Genomic DNA, 17247 nt, shown 5'->3' on the forward strand with positions numbered 1-17247 from the left:
TTGGGCACGCTTCAATTTCCTCAGGATGTCAACACTGACTTTGTCATTAACTTAATGCATGAAATGTCAAAGTTGAGCGAGCGCACTTCAATTTCTAAGTCATGTTTAAGGAATTAAACAGAATGTAACTTAGATGGTTAGTGCGACAAATAACTTTATTATGCCTTCTTATGAAAAGTGTTTCCTGGATTGTATACATGCTTAAATACAATTGTGTAAAAGTTGAACTATGAAAAAAATATTATTGTTCGGTTGTTTTCATGTATATCCTCGAGATAAAGCCGTGGCGTTATCACGTGACGTTATACTGCTGGTAGTAATTCGGAAGAAATGTGTGGAAAAAAAACGGCCCACAAGAAGGCCCGTCGGGTGCTCTCTCGCTGGGCCCGACGATCCCGGCCATCGCTGCATTCCCCTCTTCCACCGCCCGAATCCCCCCATTCCGTCCGCTCCATTCCTCTGTCTGTCTCTCTCGCCCCCACCCCCCACTCTCGCTCTCCGACGACTGGTGTGCCGCCGCCGCCCTAAGCCAGGTGCGGAGGCTTTCATTGGTCTCTTCGCCGGCGACGAGCACCCACCAGGTACTCCCACCCCTTCTTTTCCCTTCCCTTCATGCTGTGCGGCTGAGCACCGAAACCCTAACCAAAAGCTATTTAGCTATTCGACAAGCCTCCTAACTTCGAAGTTTTTGCCAAAAATATTGGGTGTAGATGTGTACACTCATGTCCCTTTACTGGATCCACCCCTGCTGCGAGGAGAGTGATGTTTTCCCCCCCTGTATCTGATTAAGCATTGTCAGAGAAAAAAAACTAGGGACTTTTGCTTCATCTGGAGGTTTAGTTTTCAAAGGATTATAATTGATGGAATAACTTCATGAATTGATAGACTTTAATCCTACACGAAAAGTAAACTACAAGACAGTGTATGTATTCCTGCTTTAAAATTTCAGATGTCTCGTGTATATAGGCTATGCCTGATGGGAAAGCTTCCGTAACTTAAGGCCCCTGTGATACACTTTTGATGTGCATATGTGATGAATTTCAATATGAATGATGTAGGCTTTGATTAGCAGAAGCTTCTTACGTGCATCTTTGTGGTAGGAGTCTTGACAAGTTTTCCCAATGGATCGAGTACCGAATGGAAGGCATAAGGTTTCTGCCAATAGACCTGTAGTTGTGCTTTCAGATTCTGATTCTGACTCTGACTCTGAAGGTAACAGCACATTCAATTCTAATGATACATTGTCTGTCATTCTATAACTCATGAAATGCTGCAGACATTATGGGACATGCCATGTAAGACATGTTTGCTATTCTCTTGCACAGCATTTGTTAGATGAAAAGAGGCCTCTAGGACATTCAGGATAGGAAAAAGTACCTCATGTTATCATAACGATCATTTCTTTGCAATGCCTATCAGGTTTTCTTGGCAGGCTTCATACACTTGATATATTACTGGAGAAAAATCGTTGGCACATGAATAGATACCATTTTTTAACTGTCATTTGTTTTTTCTAATTGCATTGTACACTTTCACTGTCTAGTCACCAACACCTTAAGTGTGAACACTGATATCGCTTTGATTGCAAAGTCTACTACAAACTACATTTGAATTATGATTGACAGGTGCGCTGTGTGCATATCAGCTTCCAGGTGGTAATAATGAACTGTACATATCATGTATTTGATCTTCAGTATTTTGTTAAGAGCAAAATAAGGAACTCATTACATGAATAAAATCATAAACTCTATAATATAGCCGAATGTTACTGCACATGAATAATTTGATGCATGCTTGAAACCTGCAGTACTCATGTAGTGCTGCCTGTTTCTAGGTTTTGTAGAAGAGCTGACTCCTGTTCACTCGAAGTCAAACGGGAAGGCTTCGTCGGCGAGCCTAAAAACTGGTGGAAAGGCTTCATCCTTTTCTAAAGGTACAAATACACAATGTTACTAAACACCATCCCCTTCAAAAGGTACTTAAGTTTGTGTACTAGAGATCTGGATATTTACCTTTATACTGTTATTACATTTCTGCCTTTGTTTCATATATGTTGTCTTATCCAGTATTAACTGTAATATTTCCATCCCCTTTTAGGAGAGGCAAGCAATGGAAAAGCATGCAGTAGTGGCAAAGGTGGAAAGGGTTCTTCATCACATGCGGTGCCTACCAAGTCTGATGCAGAACTAAAGCTAGAGCTTGGTCAGTTCACCTCAACGAAATTCTCAAAATGCAGCTTATTTAGATGCTAATTTCCCAAGCTTCCTAATACTGAAATTGACTATATTAGTGATGGGGCTAAGATTTCCAGCCTCATTTGGAGGGCATTATAGTATCAAACTATAGCAGTCCATGTTGTGGAAAATAAAGCACACTTTTGTGTTCTGGTAATTCCCTAGGTGCATTTTAGTACCTCATCGCATTCAGGGAAAGTTTTGGGGCCACAAAACAGCACCCATGCTGCTCATCGGCCTTGGGAGTTTTTCCATGTTCTGTTCGTCTCTGTTCTTCACCTCGAGAACTAGGGTCATGGAGAGTTTGTATGAGAACTCAATGGTGCTTTTCCCGTTGCCGTATCTTTATTTATTTTTTCTCAAATACCATCATCGTTTCTTTACATTCAAGCTATTTATTGTACAAGAACTTGAGGGTCATTTGTAAAAGATTTGGAATCTGTCCTGTTTTTGTTGCCTCCACTTGTATGTTGTTACCTACAGTTGATAAATTGCTCTTACCCTCTATCTCTCTCAAAAAAAGAAGCTATTACTGGCTTTGTTTTTTCCCTGCAGAATTTTCCGCTTAAAAATCATCTTTCCATTCCCATTTGGATATCTTGTTATTCTTGCTCTTAAGTTGGTCACATGCTTGATACTTATGCCATGCAGAGATGGGGCATGGTATTGTTAATATCTTGTTAATGGACATGCATACAGATACTCCCTCACTCCAGAAATGATCTATGCATTTTAACCAGGGGAAGTCAAACTTTACAAACTTTGATCATCAATTAGTTCAATTATATGTACATCTAATGCATAGAATTTGCATCGATATATTTGTATTCAAAGTGGTTTTGAGATTATGTTGAGTCTTTAGCAATTGACATTATAATACAAGAGAAATCTTGTGTCAAAATCTACTTTGAAAGACTTTTTCTGGTCAAAATACGTAGATCATTTCTGGACAGAGGGAGTATTTATCTATTTGATAATTGATAGGCACTGATCATGTTTATGCAGTCAGCTGGTTCTTGCAAGTATCTGTTTTGAAAAGGGTGATAGTGAGTAGGTGTTGTTAGCATCTTTTTTTGCTTGTTGATGTATGCACAATGAGCTGATCAGTAAAATGTATTCGACAATTTAGTTATATATTTGTCGGTCCACTCCCACCACATATTTTGAGCTTGTAAGTGGTATATAGTAATGTTATGATTAAGTGAAATGCTATGTAAATTGTAAAAGGAGTTTGATGTTCTAAGTGGTATATTATTCATTATGAAATCCGCAATAATCTGATTTCCATGAGCCATTATTATCTCTAAATGAACCATGTAAACTAATCCTGGTACTTCTCATGCAAACACATGCGTATTTGCTTGTAGATATCCCTCCGAATTCTAGAATGCTAATGAATTGTGAAGCAGCTGAACTATTGCAAGAAATTCATGAGCACATGGCTATACTATCAGAGGACCCCAAGATCAAAATTCCTGAGTAAGAATAATATTTCCTGTTTATAACCTGTTTTACTCTTTTTTATCTCTGTGACGTTCAAGTCTCTTAGCTGTTTGTCTTGTTGTTTACTCTTATCTTATTGCTTCTGCAGATCATTTGACAAAGCCTTTCAGTATGCAAAAGATGGAAATCATTTCACCACTGCAAGCTCTGTGAAACAAGCCCTTGAGTATCCTAATCATTTTTTTTACTATAGAGATATTAGAACTTGCATCTTATTTGAGAGTTATACTATTTTATTAAACGAACATCTTATCAGTACAGTTCCTTAACTGGTTGCTGCAGACCTCTTAAAAAATGTGGGGTTAGTGATGGCGAGGTTTGTTACTCATTTCTTCTTCCTTTCCTTTCTGTGTAGCACTAACCTCATCTGACTCTACCATTGTGGTGTGCGTACAACAGATATGCATGATAGCAAACATTGGGCCTGAGACCGTTGAAGAGGTTTACGCACTAGTGCCATCTCTCAAGGTCAGCCTATTTCTGGGCACTTCAGTATTTTGGCATTTTGAATGTACCATTTTGGCAACATCTAACTCTTGCAGAACCAAAATTTGTTGTTCCAGGCTAATAGGTCAGCTACCGAAGGTTCAGTCACTGAGGTTCTTGCTGCCCTCGCAAACATAAAAGCTGCTAAGTGAATCTCCAATGGAACTAGACCGATAATAGTAATACCCATGCTGCAGATATTTGAATAAACACATATATCCTGATTGTACAACATTCTTACTGGCTTTCATTGCCTCCAGAATCGGAAGCAGCTGTCTTGCTGACCAAGGAGCGTGGAATCTGCAAACTGCCCCTTTGGTGTTTTGGATGTACTGCATAAACGTGTTATGCTGTGTATATAAAAAACGTAGCATGTGCTGCATGAACTCCTCTAGGATGTCTAACTGCTGAAGTGCAGATTCAGCTGAGTGGTTGAACTAGTCTACTCGAACTGATAAGCACTGTCTGCACTTGTGGCTATGGCTACTGCTTGAACAATGAAGCTGATGACTTGTTGCCATCTGTTGAATTGTGCCTCTCGAAGTCTCAAGTTATCTGTTGTACTTCCGGGTTTGTGAGCAGTTCTCTCCTTTGCCAGGTTTGGTTCATGGTTCCAGGTTTCAGAAGTGCATTCGATCACGGCGGTAGAACCGTGGTAGGACGGTCACCGGTGTCGTACCTTATAATGTTCTGTATTCTAATTGAGAATCAGTAGCGAAGGCTACTGTGATTATAGCATGATTAGTTAAACTGTAACCAGAACAAGCGAATTACACCGTCTGAAGTTATCAAACCCAGAAAAGGAGCAACTAGCCAGCAAAGCTGTTTTGTATGCGGCTAGGCGAGATGCATGCAAGTGGTAGCTAGTAATAACAGCCGGAAATTCACGTCGATCAGCTAGTCACTGCCTTCGCAGGGTAATCGAACAGGCAGTGGCTGCACGTCGTCACTGAGCGGACCGGCGTGCCGGAAACCGTACGCCCTCAGCACCTGGTCGTCGGCGAAGTTGAGCGCGCGGCGTATGCCCTGGTCGCAGCTGTCCCCGGAGTAGTGCTCGTTCCGCTGCCCGCTGCACGGCTGGCACCCCGTGAAGTGCGTCACGAACGGGCGGCGCCACCCGTGCACCCCGGTCTCCGCCAGCCCGGCCCCGGCCAGGGCGGCGTCCCTTGCCGCCGCGTACTCCGCGTGCTCCCTCTCCGCGTGCCGCCTCCGCAGCGCGGCAGCCCCCGGGCGGCGCTCCATCACCTCGTACCGGTCCGTCATGTTTCCGAGCCGCCCCACGATCTCCGCCCAGTAGCCCTCGAAGTAGTAGTCGCTCTCCAGGAACACCTTGTCCCGCCACGGCCGGCTGCCCTTCTGCATCAGCATGTACACGAGCGCCGACTGGTCGTCCGACTCGTCGAACACCTTGTCCTTGAACGTGGACTTGAGCACGGCGCCCCAGCGCTGGTAGTCCGGGGAGTCGGGCCCCTATGGCGGCCCACGCGTCCATGAAGTCGAGCGACCACTGGCAGTTCCGGATGAGGAACACGCCGGCGTTGAGGCTGGTCCAGGAGCTGGCCTGCGCCTCGAACACGAGGCTCGGCCAGCCGTGGACGACGAGGTTGTGGGCGCGGTACCGGCGCAGCGGGAGGCGGAAGTCCATGTCGGTGAACACGGCGTCGGAGTCGACCCACCACACCCACTCCGCCTCCGGGTGCGCGACCATGGCGGCACGGATCACCGGTATCTTGGCCCAGTACCGGTCCATGGACGGCCGCAGCAGCGCCATGTTGTACAGCAGCTGCACGCCGTGGAGCCGGCAGTAGTCGGCCTTGTTCTTGAGCAGCCGTAGCAGCGTGTGGTCTCCGCCCGGGGACCGGCACGGCGTCGGCTGCGAGCCGGACACCATGAGGACGCGCTCCACGTCGCCACCGGCGAACTCCGGGTGCGCGCGCAGCCACCCGGCTGCGCTTCTCGTCCCACCCCGTGATGGGCCGGTCCACGGTGTACGCCAGCGCCGGGTCGTCGTAGAACGTGCGGGCGGCACCACCACCACCACGCAAGGATGGTGTGCCAGAGCCGGAGCCGGAGGACGGGGCTGCTCCGTCGTCGTAGTAACCCTCCGGCTGAGCGAACGGGTTGGCGAACGCGAGCAGCGCCACGGTGGCCACCGCGGCGCCCGCGGCGAAGAGGAGCGCGTCGCTGAGCCACGACGGCTTAGCTGCGCGCGGCGGCATGGTGTGCTCTCGGCTCTCGCTATCGGGATGCAAACGGCACAGGCCTAGTGTCCCTGTTACACCACGTACAATACTGACATGCTGGCCGATGCGTGCGGGAACGGTGTATGTATAAATCCGAGCCGTCCCACTTTCGGCGGCGAGGTCGCGTACGCCAAAGGCCCTCCGGTGCCAGCCTTGCCGCCGTGTCCGTCTGCGTGGCCGGGGGAGAGAAAGGCCAAGCGGGGAGGACAGCGGTGGTTGGGTAGCGGCATGCGTCCAAACGGGACTCTCATGCCGTCGTGCATGCGCTCGGGCGAGGGAGAAGAAACGCACGCATGCGTAGCGTCTGCTTTGCAGGCTTGGAGCCATCGGCCGAGAGGCCGGGTGGAGAATCATGGATGGAGATGGATTGCGCCGTCACGGATCGGTGGGTGGCAACTGTCCGCGGCGCCGGCGCGCGCGAGACGGCCCGCCGCCCCACGGGTTGGACTGATGTGTCTCTTGGTCTTGCGGAATTGAGGTGCTTGCTGGTGGTGACAGCCTGACGGCGTGACGGGCGAGGCCTGCGCTCTAGCTATAGGCTAGCCCACGGAGACACGGCGGCACACAGTGGACAATATCGGCGTATCCGCTGCTTGTGCTTTGCGACTCGTGCGGACAGCAGGACACCAGTCACACGACTATCTCTACTCGTAGCTACTACTCCCTCCATAAATCAAATCAACATCTCACGCTGTTCTAAGTCAAACTTTTTTAGATTTAATTAACTATTTTTTATAAAAAAATGAACTAATATTTATGACACAAGATTAGAATAGTTAAATACAATATGAGATATATTTTTCATTATGTTTTTTCTGTGTCATATATTTTAGTATTTTTCTATAAAAAATAAAGTTTGACTTAGGGATGGAGAGAGGAGTAGTCACAGTTTAAAATGATAAAATGACGCAAGGAAACTCTGATCTGAATTCTGAAGTCTGTAATGTGAGAGCATTGACTTGTTTTCGGAGGAAAGTGAACAGTTTTCTGCTCACTTGGTTACGAGCTAATGAAACCTTGAGCTGCGGCTGGTTTTATCGCTTTTGCTTTTTTGGTTTGGAGATGTACACCACTTACCGTACCCTGCTTGTGCAGTTGCGCTCGCGCTTGCAGAAAGCCATAGTGCACAGCGAAACGGTGATGCGTTCTTGACCATGACCGGACGGCTCTCGAGTGGGGAGTGGCCTGACAAGTGTTGTGCAGTTCTGCTTCTGCAGCATGAGCATGCCGTTCTCGCGGTACGAGGAGCTTCTGCAGAAAGCCTGTGCCGCCTGTGGATTGGGCAGTCAACCACGGTCCAAGAAGATCAATGCACAATACTACGACTAACTGATCCATTTCAGGCACACATCTGATCAGTGATCAGCTGATCGGTATGAGCAATTGAGCATCACTGTCGAGTGTCGAACGAGGAACTCCGCTGCCCAGGGAATACAGCACACTAGCACAGATGACAGAACCATGCGTCCATGTAAATGGTCTTGTAATTTGTAGAATCGGGGCGCTGACAATTGCTAGAGATAATTTCTGTTTCCTTTTCCCTGTCCAACTATATGTCTGCAGCAGGGCCACACGACGTTGTGCTAGGTCTCGGGAGTGTTCGGTTGAGCTGGATTTAAGCTGCAGTCGTTGCTAAAACAGTGTAACTGAGAGTCAAAACAGCTACAGCTGCAGCCACAACAAGGCGTTTTACCCTTCTAGGATTCAGCCCTTGTAATTTGTGATTATTTTATTTTAACATTTTTTGAAAACTAATTTTAAATTTAACATGGTCGTTTTTTAAAAAACTAACACTTTTGGACGCGCCTATTGCCCTGCCGTGCCATGCATGGTGGCGTGGCAGAGGGCTGACGTGGCGGCGACCAGAATCGCTGATCGCTGACGGGGCAGGGCCTGCCGCGCCACCGATCTTGGCGCGGCACTGCCGCGCCCTGATCCGTGGTGCGGCAGAGCTGAATAAATATCGCGAGCGAGCCCCCCGCCCACACGCACCCCTGCCCGCCCGCCCGCCGCCAGCCGCATGCCTCCCGCCGCCGTGCAGCGCTCGCACGCGGCCCCGCCCGACCACTCCTGCCGCGCAGCGCCCGCGCTGGCTGCACCACGAACGCCGGCGCGTCAAGGCCGCCCGCTCCTAAGGTACCTCCCTCTCGATTTCATGTTATTTTGATTATTATTGTTTTAGGATAATTAGTGATTTAGGATAATTACTAATATATGATAGTTAGGGTTTTATGATTGTTATTGATTTATGATAGTTAGTGATTTAGGTTAGTTAGATTAGTGAATTTATTTGTGATTTACGTAGGTAGTTTTTAGGTTTGAGGTTAGGATTTTGGGTTTAGGGATTGATTAGGTATTTATTATTTAGTAGTTATTTAGTTGGGGATTTTGGGTATAGATACTAGTTTACAAATGTCGGTACTTACTAGTGCGTGATACGTCGATTTTGATGACTTCATGAAGTTTAGTCAAATGTTTATATTCCTAGTGAAGTTGTTTATGTTACTAGTGCGTGATATGTTTGTTAATTTTACTTTGAATATATACATGTGCTTTCATATTGCATAACAAGTAGTTCAAATTTTGTAATGCTACATAATGTTAATTTGAATTTTGTTAATTTGAATACTCTAACGCTTTGTTTATCAATTTGTAGCAGGATGGCCCCTCCCACGCAACACCCGTTGTACCCCATTCTTGAGGTGGAGTACGACGACCAGCATCGAGCACACATCTTGAGTGACAACGACGCAGAGGTGGCCTTGCCTACTTTGAGGCCCCGCACGCACACCAGGGCACAATAGTGGGACGAGCGTTATGCACCGTACATACGGCGTGCCGGCTTCCTCGAGCTTGTCCATGTCGTCAACCACGGTCTTCTGCCCCTTGACCCAGCACTACTTATTGCAGCTATAGACAGGTGCGAGTGCATTCTTTGTACGTAAACTTTCTTGTAACAAATTTGAGGCAACTAACAGTCGTCCTATTCTTATAACAGGTGGAGGCCTGAGACCCACATGTTCCACCTACCTTATGCGCGAGATGACCTTGACCATGCAGGACGTGAAGGTTATTTTTGGCCTTCGGTTGGAGGGACTTCCAGTGACAGGGATAGTTGACAACGATCACTAGAGGGAGCTGGTGGCTCAGTTTACTAGCTTTCTTCCACCGGACGACGAGGCTTCTAAGAAAATAAGTGAGAAATTAAAGCCTATTTAATACTTGCATTGCTTTCCTGTAGCCATCGAGTCTCATGTTCTTTGGTAAATTTTAGAAAAACTTCTGGTGTTTCATCATCCAGGATCATGGAGCGCTTTGATTACTTGGACCCATAGGCTGAGGAGGCTCAGATCGACAGGTTCGCTCGAGTGTGGCTCTAGCACTTTCTTGGTGCTCTCCTCTTCCCAGATGCCTCGGACAACATCATCAGCTAGATCTTCCTTGACATACTACGCCAGCCGTGGGAGAACATAGCGGCGTACAACTGGGGCAGCGCGGTTCTGGCATGGACGTATCGATAGCTATGCGTTGCCTGTCGTTGCACCTCAGGGTATGCGAACCTTGGAGGTTGCTCATATCTACTCTAGGTTTGGTGTTGGGAACGATGGCCCATTGGGAGGCCACTTATTACTGGTTTATCGGTAAGTACTTCGGTTCATTATATTCTTCGATATGGTTACATATGATGAGTTTATTAATGGCTAATCCATTATCGTGTTCAATGCAGCAATGGGACGGGTATCATACACTCCCTACAACTCTGTTTATTTGGACGAAATTAGAGTTAGTTAGAGGGAATGCGAGGCGCAAGTATAGGGAGTACACGGACGGTCTCGACGTCCTGACACAGCACCAGGTTACGCTCTCTTTACTATCATACTTGTGTCTTGTTCGATCTACACTATATCAGAACCTAACTCAATTATGAAATTTCAGGTGTATTGGTGTCGTTGGGATGCTCCAGAGCTCCAGTACTATCTCAATCCTGTCACTAGGGACGAGTCAGACGAGTATCGCTGCGATGTCCCTCTTATTTTCTTCCATCTGGTCGAGATTCACTTATCCATCAGGGTCTGCAGACAGTTTGAAAGAATGACAGGCTGCCCACCACCGCTTTACTCCACCAACCAAGGATTGCACGGGTGTGTTATCGATTAATAACAAAGCTACAATTTAGAGGTGTGCGTGGTACAACTAACATCGTTTTGTTGCAGGTATGACCACAGGAAGAGGTACAAAACCAAGGATTGGCGCGTGACACACAACATGCACATCCATTTGTGGCAGAACAGGGTACGACAGCTGGTCCATGCGGGTCCTCCACACGACCAGCACACATTCGATGAGTACCTGCGGTGTCTTCATAGGTCTACGAGGACACATATCAAGCCCCCGTACACTGAGGAGATGATTGACGAGGACTTAGAGGAAGATGTCATCGAAGATATGTACGACGTTGCCACTAGGGAGGACACAAAGCTACAGAGAGCCCCGCTTCAAAGATACGTGGTAAGATACTTGAATGGTACAATTTGTTATCCTTTTAGTATTAAGTATGTTTACTAAAACTGTCCAACCGTGTTTCTGTACCCAGGTGACACAATTGTCAAGGATGTCCAACGAAGTAGTGTTTCGGCTTCACGAGTCTAGAGGACAGGGGCCAGACGTTCTCGCGGCTTTTGTGGAGGTAAACATAAATTTGTCCATTCCGAAAATATTTCTTTAGTGTATATGCGTTTGGGAAATGCACTAACTTTAATGTCTATTTATGCAGAAGGTGAGGAAGACCTACATGAAGCTAGCTTAGAAGCTGAGCTGCATAGACACTCCTTATGAGGAACCGCCACTCCTGGCGTGGTCGGGTGGCACGTCTTCAGCCTCTTTGAGGACACCAGCCGGCTCTTCTCAGCCGATGACAGGTGTCACTTCTGCGGTGTGTACACCACCACATCATAGCACTGGGAAGGACCCTGCAACTGAGGACGACGATGACGACGATGACGACCCCCCGGACTTCCACAGACAGCACGACCAGTGGGACGATTGGGCGTAGGACGAGATCGGCATGTCTCAGCTAGGTGGTGCCCCACTTGGTACCCAAGGAGCCTCACAACCCTTCGGGTTGGGCAATGCCGCCGCGTACCAACATTTTGCCCTCGACCTCATCGCCACAACCCCGACCCACACCCACGCTGACTCATCGGAGGAGGACGAGGCGTGGGCTGGAGCGGACTTCTCCGGGCTTCGTGATCCTAAAGCCATGCACTGCTTCATGGCCACGAGCGACTACTGCTTCGGCTACTCCGACTCCAATGATGAAGACACTTACGATCCCACTTGTGAGTGCTTCAACGTCGAGCTCGGGATGCCGAGCGTGAGCGATGAGGACAAAGGGGCATGTAGTCGCTTCCTGCCCCGCGAGGGGGCAGGCGACCCCACACCTCCACGCGTCGAGCCCCCAGCAGCACGGAATGAGAACCCTACCCCTGAGGAACTTCGACACCTAGACCTAGAGCAGCTCCATGAGCTTCAGGCTAAGGTTGAACAAGACCGACTCCTTCTGTAGTAGCTCTGAGACACTCTCAAGCAAGAGCAGCGGGGTCACGGTGATGGTGGAGCAGCCCAGCGGAGGGCTTGCGACGTCAACCACCGCATCAACAACGAAGAAGGGGGCGAGCAACCCCCTATCTTCAATCGTGCTAGCCAGAACATCGTGGCAGCAGCGATGCTACTCCGGACAATGCCCGAGCCCTCCACCGCGGAGGGACGACGGGTCCACGGTGAGCTCCGAGACCTCCTCGAGACCGCCATGGTACAGTAGGCTAAAAGTTCCACCTCTCGACGACGCGGGGGCACCTCGAAACTACCCATGGCACCGCCTCGGTAGGATAGAGAGGCCTCGGTTCATCCCGAGCCTACTCGGGCACTGACAGCCAACAAGGCCCCCTCGGTGCACGACTGCCTCTACGACCGATGCGAGGCGCAAGGCAACCACGATGTGGTCAGCAGGCGACGGCGCCACGACAATGATGGGCCCGCTCGAGGCTACCACCCGCACCGAGGTGGTCCCTACGACAGTGGGGACGACCGCAGTCCTTCTCCTAGGCCACCTGACCCTCGAGTCTTTAGCAAGGCCATCCACGGCGCCCACTTCTCGGCCTAGTTTTGGCAACCGGCCAACCTCTCAAAGTATAGCAGCGAGACCAACCCCGAGTTGTGGCTGGCCGATTACCGCCTGGCTTGTCAGCTAGGTGGCACGGATGATGTCCTGCTCATCATCCACAACCTCCCCTTGTTCCTGTCAGACTCGGCGTGAGCCTGGCTCGAACACCTCCCACCCTTGCAGATCAACAACTGGCGCGACTTGGTAAAAGTGTTCGTCGGGAATTTCTAGGACACATACATGCGCCCCGGGAATTCTTGGGACCTCAAGAATTGTCGCCAAAGGCCGGACGAGTCACTCTGAGACTTCATCCAACGCTTCTCCAAGCAATGCACCGAGTTGCCCAGCGTTGGCAACTCAGAAATTGTCCAGGCGTTCCTCTCCGGCACCTCCTGCCGAGACCTGGTCTGAGAGTTAGGCCGGAACGTACCAACCACGGCGGTCGTGCTCCTCGACATCGCCACCAACTTCGCCTCGAGCGAAGAGGCTGTCGGGGCCATCTTCCCCAACAATGATGCCAAGGGGAAGCGGAGGGACGAGGCCCCCGGGGCCTCGGCCCCCCACCTCCCCAAGAAAAAGAAAAAGGGTCGCCAGGGGAAGCAGGAGGTCCTCGAGGCTGATCTAGTCATGGCCGTAGATCGCAAGAATCCCCGAGGCCCCGCCAGAGGTCCCGGGCTCTTCGACGACATGCTTAAGAAGCCCTGCTCTTACCACTAGGGCCCGGTGAAGGACACCCTCAAAGAGTGCACCATGCTCCGGTGTTACTACACCAAGCCCGGGCTCCCCAACGATGATGCTAAGAAGAAGGGCACCGGCGATAGGGACAACGACAAGGACGACGGGTTCCCCGAAGTGCACAATGCCTTCATGATCTTTGGTGGGCCCTCAGCATGCCTCATGGCGTGTTAGTGAAAGAAGGAGCGCCAGGAGGTCTTCTCGGTTGAGGTGGCCACTCCCCGGTACCTCGACTGATCTCGGGAGGTGATCATCTTCGATCGGGATGACCACCCCGATTATGTCCCAAACCCTAGGCAGTACCCACTTGTCATCGACCCAATCATTGGCAACACCCGGCTCACCAAGGTGTTGATGGACGGAGGCAGCAGTCTCAACATCCTCTACGCCAACACCCTAGAGCTTCTAGAGCTCAACCAGTCATGGCTCTGAGGTAATGCCGTGCCCTTCCACGGCATCATGCTAGGGAAATGCACGCAACCCCTCGGGCGCATCGACTTGCCCGTCTGCTTCGGCACTCCCTCCAACTGCTGCAAGGAGGTCTACACCTTCGAGGTGGTTGGGTTCAAGGGGACCTATCATGCCATCCTAGGACACACGTGCTACGCCAAGTTCATGGCGATCCCCAACTACACCTACCTTAAGCTCAAGATGCCGGGCCCCAACGGCGTCATCACTGTTGCATCCACGTACGAGCATGCATACGACTACGACGTCGAATGCATCGAGTACGCCGAGGCTCTCGTGGAGGCTGAGACCCTCATCGTCAACCTCGACCAACTTGGTAGTGAGGCGCCTGACTCCAAGCGTCGTGCTAGGACTTTTGAGCCCACAGAGGCCGTCAAGCTCGTCCCAGTCGACCCCACCTACTCCAACGACCGAGCGCTGAGGATCAGCGCCACCCTCGATAGTAAATAGGAAGCCGTGCTCATCGACTTTCTCCGCGCGAATGCCAATGTATTCATGTGGAGCCCCTCGGACATGTTGGGCATACCGAGGGAGGTCACTGAGCACGCCTTGGACATCCGAACTGACTCCAGACCAGTGAAGCAACGCCTACACTGATTCGACAAGGAAAAGCGCAGGGCCATCGGCGAGGAGGTGCAGAAGCTTCTGGCGGCCGAATTCATCAAGGAAGTGTCCCATCCAGAGTGGTTAGCTAATCCCATATTAGTTAAGAAGAAAAATGGGAAGTGGAGGATGTGTGTAGACTACACCAGTTTGAATAAAGCATGTCCAAAAGTCCCTTTCCCATTACCTCGAATCGACCAAATCATTGACTCCACTACGGGATACGAAACCCTATCTTTCCTTGATGCATAGTCCAGTTACCATCAAATCAAGATGAAAGAATCTGACCAGCTCGCAACTTCTTTCATCACCCCATTCAGCATGTACTGCTATGTGACCACACCATTCGGCCTCAGAAACGTAGGGGCCACATACCAGCGGTGCATTACCTAGGTCTTTGGCGAGCACATCGGGCAAACCATCGAGGCCTACGTGGACGACATCGTGATCAAGTCCAGAAAGGCCAGTGATCTCGTCGATGACTTGGAGATAGCCTTCAAATGCCTCAGAGAGAAGGGCATCAAGCTCAACCTCGAGAAGTGTGTCTTTGGGGTCCCCCGAGGCATGCTCTTAGGATTCATAGTCTCGGAGCGCGGCATCGAGGCCAACCTAGAGAAGGTCTCGGCCGTGACCAACATGGGACCAATCCGAGACCTCAAGGGAGTGCAGAGGGTTATGGGATGCCTTGTGGCCCTGAGCCGCTTCATCTCACGCCTTGGTGAAAAAGGCTTGCCTTTGTACCGCCTCTTGAGAAAATCCAAACGCTTTTCTTGGACCCCCGAGGCCAAAGAAGCCCTCACCAAGCTCAAGGCACTGCTCACCAATCCTCCCATCCTAGTGCCGCCGACCAAGGGTGAGGCCCTCTTACTCTACGTCACCGCAACAACCCAAGTGGTCAGTGTGGCCGTAGTGGCCGAGAGGCAGGAAGAGGGGCATGCTCTACCCATCCAACGACCGGTTTACTTCATCAGTGAGGTGCTCTCCGAGACTAAGACACGCTACCTCCACATCCAGAAGCTGATCTACGCCATAGTCTTGGCTCGACGTAAGCTGCATCACTACTTTGAGTCCCACCCGGTGACCATGGTGTCATCTTTCCGTCTGGGAGAGATAATCTAGAACCAGGAAGGCCTCGGGTAGGATAGCCAAGTGGGCCGTCGAACTCATGGGGGACACCCTATCTTTTGTACCTTGAAAAGCAATTAAATCCCAAGTCTTGGCCAATTTTGTGGCTGAGTGGACCGACACCCAATTGCCACCTGCTCAAATCTAGGCGGAATGCTAGACCATGTAGTTTGATGGGCCCCTGATGAAGACCGGGGCAGGCGCGGGTCTGCTCTTCATCTCACCCCTTGGAGTGCACATGCGCTACATGACCCGGCTCCACTTCACCGCCTCCAACAACATAGCCGAGTACGAAGCCCTCATCAACGGTTTGTAGATCGCCATCGAACTTGGAGTACAGCATCTCGACATACGGGGCGATTCGTAGCTCGTCGTCGATCAAGTGATGAAGGAGTCGAGCTGCCATGACCCCAAAATGGAGGCGTACTACAAGATGGTACGTCACCTAGAAGACAAGTTTAAAGGCCTCGAACTCAACCACATTGCGCAAAAATTCAACGAGGCCGCGGACGAACTGGCAAAGATGGCGTCGGCATGGGCCCCGGTCCCCCCGAACATCTTCGCCAGAGACCTCCACAAGCCTTCCATTGACTACACCTCGATAGCAGAAGAGGGCCCACTGATCGAGCCCACCGCAGGGCCCAGGGCCCCCTCTATCACTGAGACCCCTGTGGCCGAGGCCGAGGCCATGGAAATCAACGCGGAGCCTCCTAAGGCCGACTAGGGCATGGACTGGCGGGTCCTGTTCCTTGATTGCCTCGTTCGAAGAGAGCTTCCTATAGACAGGACCGAAGCCCGACAGCTTGCGCGATGAGCCAAAACTTACGTCCTCGGCAACGGTGAGTTGTACAGGTGAAGCCCATCTGGCGTCCTCCAACAGTGCATCACCACCGAGGCAGGCCAAGCCCTACTTTGGGACTTGCACGCAGGAGCCTACGGGCACCATGTAGTGCCTCAGACGCTCGTTGGAAACACCTTCCACCAAGGGTTCTACTGGCCAATGGTGGTTGCTGACGCCACCAAGCTAGTACGCTCCTGTGAGGGATGCCAGTACTATGCGTGGCAGACGCACCTCCCGGCCCAAGCCCTCCAAACCATCCCCATTACATGGCCATTCGTCATGTGGGGGCTGGACATGGTTGGGCCTCTATAGAAGGCCCTCGGGGGCTATACCCATTTGCTGGTAGCTATTGACAAGTTCTCCAAGTGGATCGAGGCTCGTCTGATCACTCGAATCAAATCCGAGCAAGCGGTGCTGTTCTTCACTGATATCATCCACAGGTTTGGGGTTCCAAACACCATCATCACTGACAATGGGACACAATTCACTGGCCACAAGTTCCTGATGTTCTACGACGACCACCACATCCGTGTGGCCTAGTCAGCCATAGGACACCCTAGGACAAACGGCCAAGTAGAATGTGCCAACGACATGATCCTACAGGGCCTCAAGCCAAGAATATACAACCGGTTGAAGAAATTTGGCAAGAAATGGCTTGCCAAACTACCGTCGGTCATCTAGAGCCTGAGGAACACTCCGAGCCGAGCCATGGGGTTCACACCGTTCTTCCTGGTCGAGGCCATCCTCCCCACTAACTTGGAGTACGGTTCCTCGAGGCTACAGGTCTACAATGAGCAAAGCAACCGCACTGCCCGTGAGGACGCCCTCGACCAACTAGAGGAAGCC

General features: G+C 50.4%; 2 protein-coding genes across 2 annotated transcripts; one reads left to right on the forward strand and one right to left on the reverse strand.

Moving 5' to 3' along the window:
* Nucleotides 1-425: 425 nt before the first annotated feature.
* Nucleotides 426-4745, forward strand: LOC136478011 (DNA-directed RNA polymerases IV and V subunit 4-like). Its single transcript, XM_066476331.1, has 10 exons — nt 426-581; nt 1101-1212; nt 1835-1933; nt 2098-2202; nt 3602-3713; nt 3826-3903; nt 4020-4053; nt 4137-4205; nt 4301-4402; nt 4484-4745. Exons 2-9 carry the CDS (start codon nt 1122-1124, stop codon nt 4373-4375), a joined length of 663 nt encoding a protein of 220 aa, XP_066332428.1. The 5' UTR covers nt 426-581; nt 1101-1121; the 3' UTR covers nt 4376-4402; nt 4484-4745.
* Nucleotides 4746-4879: 134 nt separating this feature from the next.
* On the reverse strand, nt 4880-6512 carry LOC136478009 (probable glycosyltransferase 7). Its single transcript, XM_066476330.1, is given in 3 exon segments — nt 4880-5693; nt 5695-6171; nt 6173-6512. Coding segments are annotated over 3 exon segments (1320 nt in total). The 5' UTR covers nt 6443-6512; the 3' UTR covers nt 4880-5120.
* Between the last annotated feature and the right edge of the window lie 10735 nt (nt 6513-17247).

This window comes from Miscanthus floridulus, chromosome 8 (assembly GCF_019320115.1).
Source record: "Miscanthus floridulus cultivar M001 chromosome 8, ASM1932011v1, whole genome shotgun sequence".
NCBI classification, from domain to species: Eukaryota; Viridiplantae; Streptophyta; class Magnoliopsida; order Poales; family Poaceae; genus Miscanthus; species Miscanthus floridulus.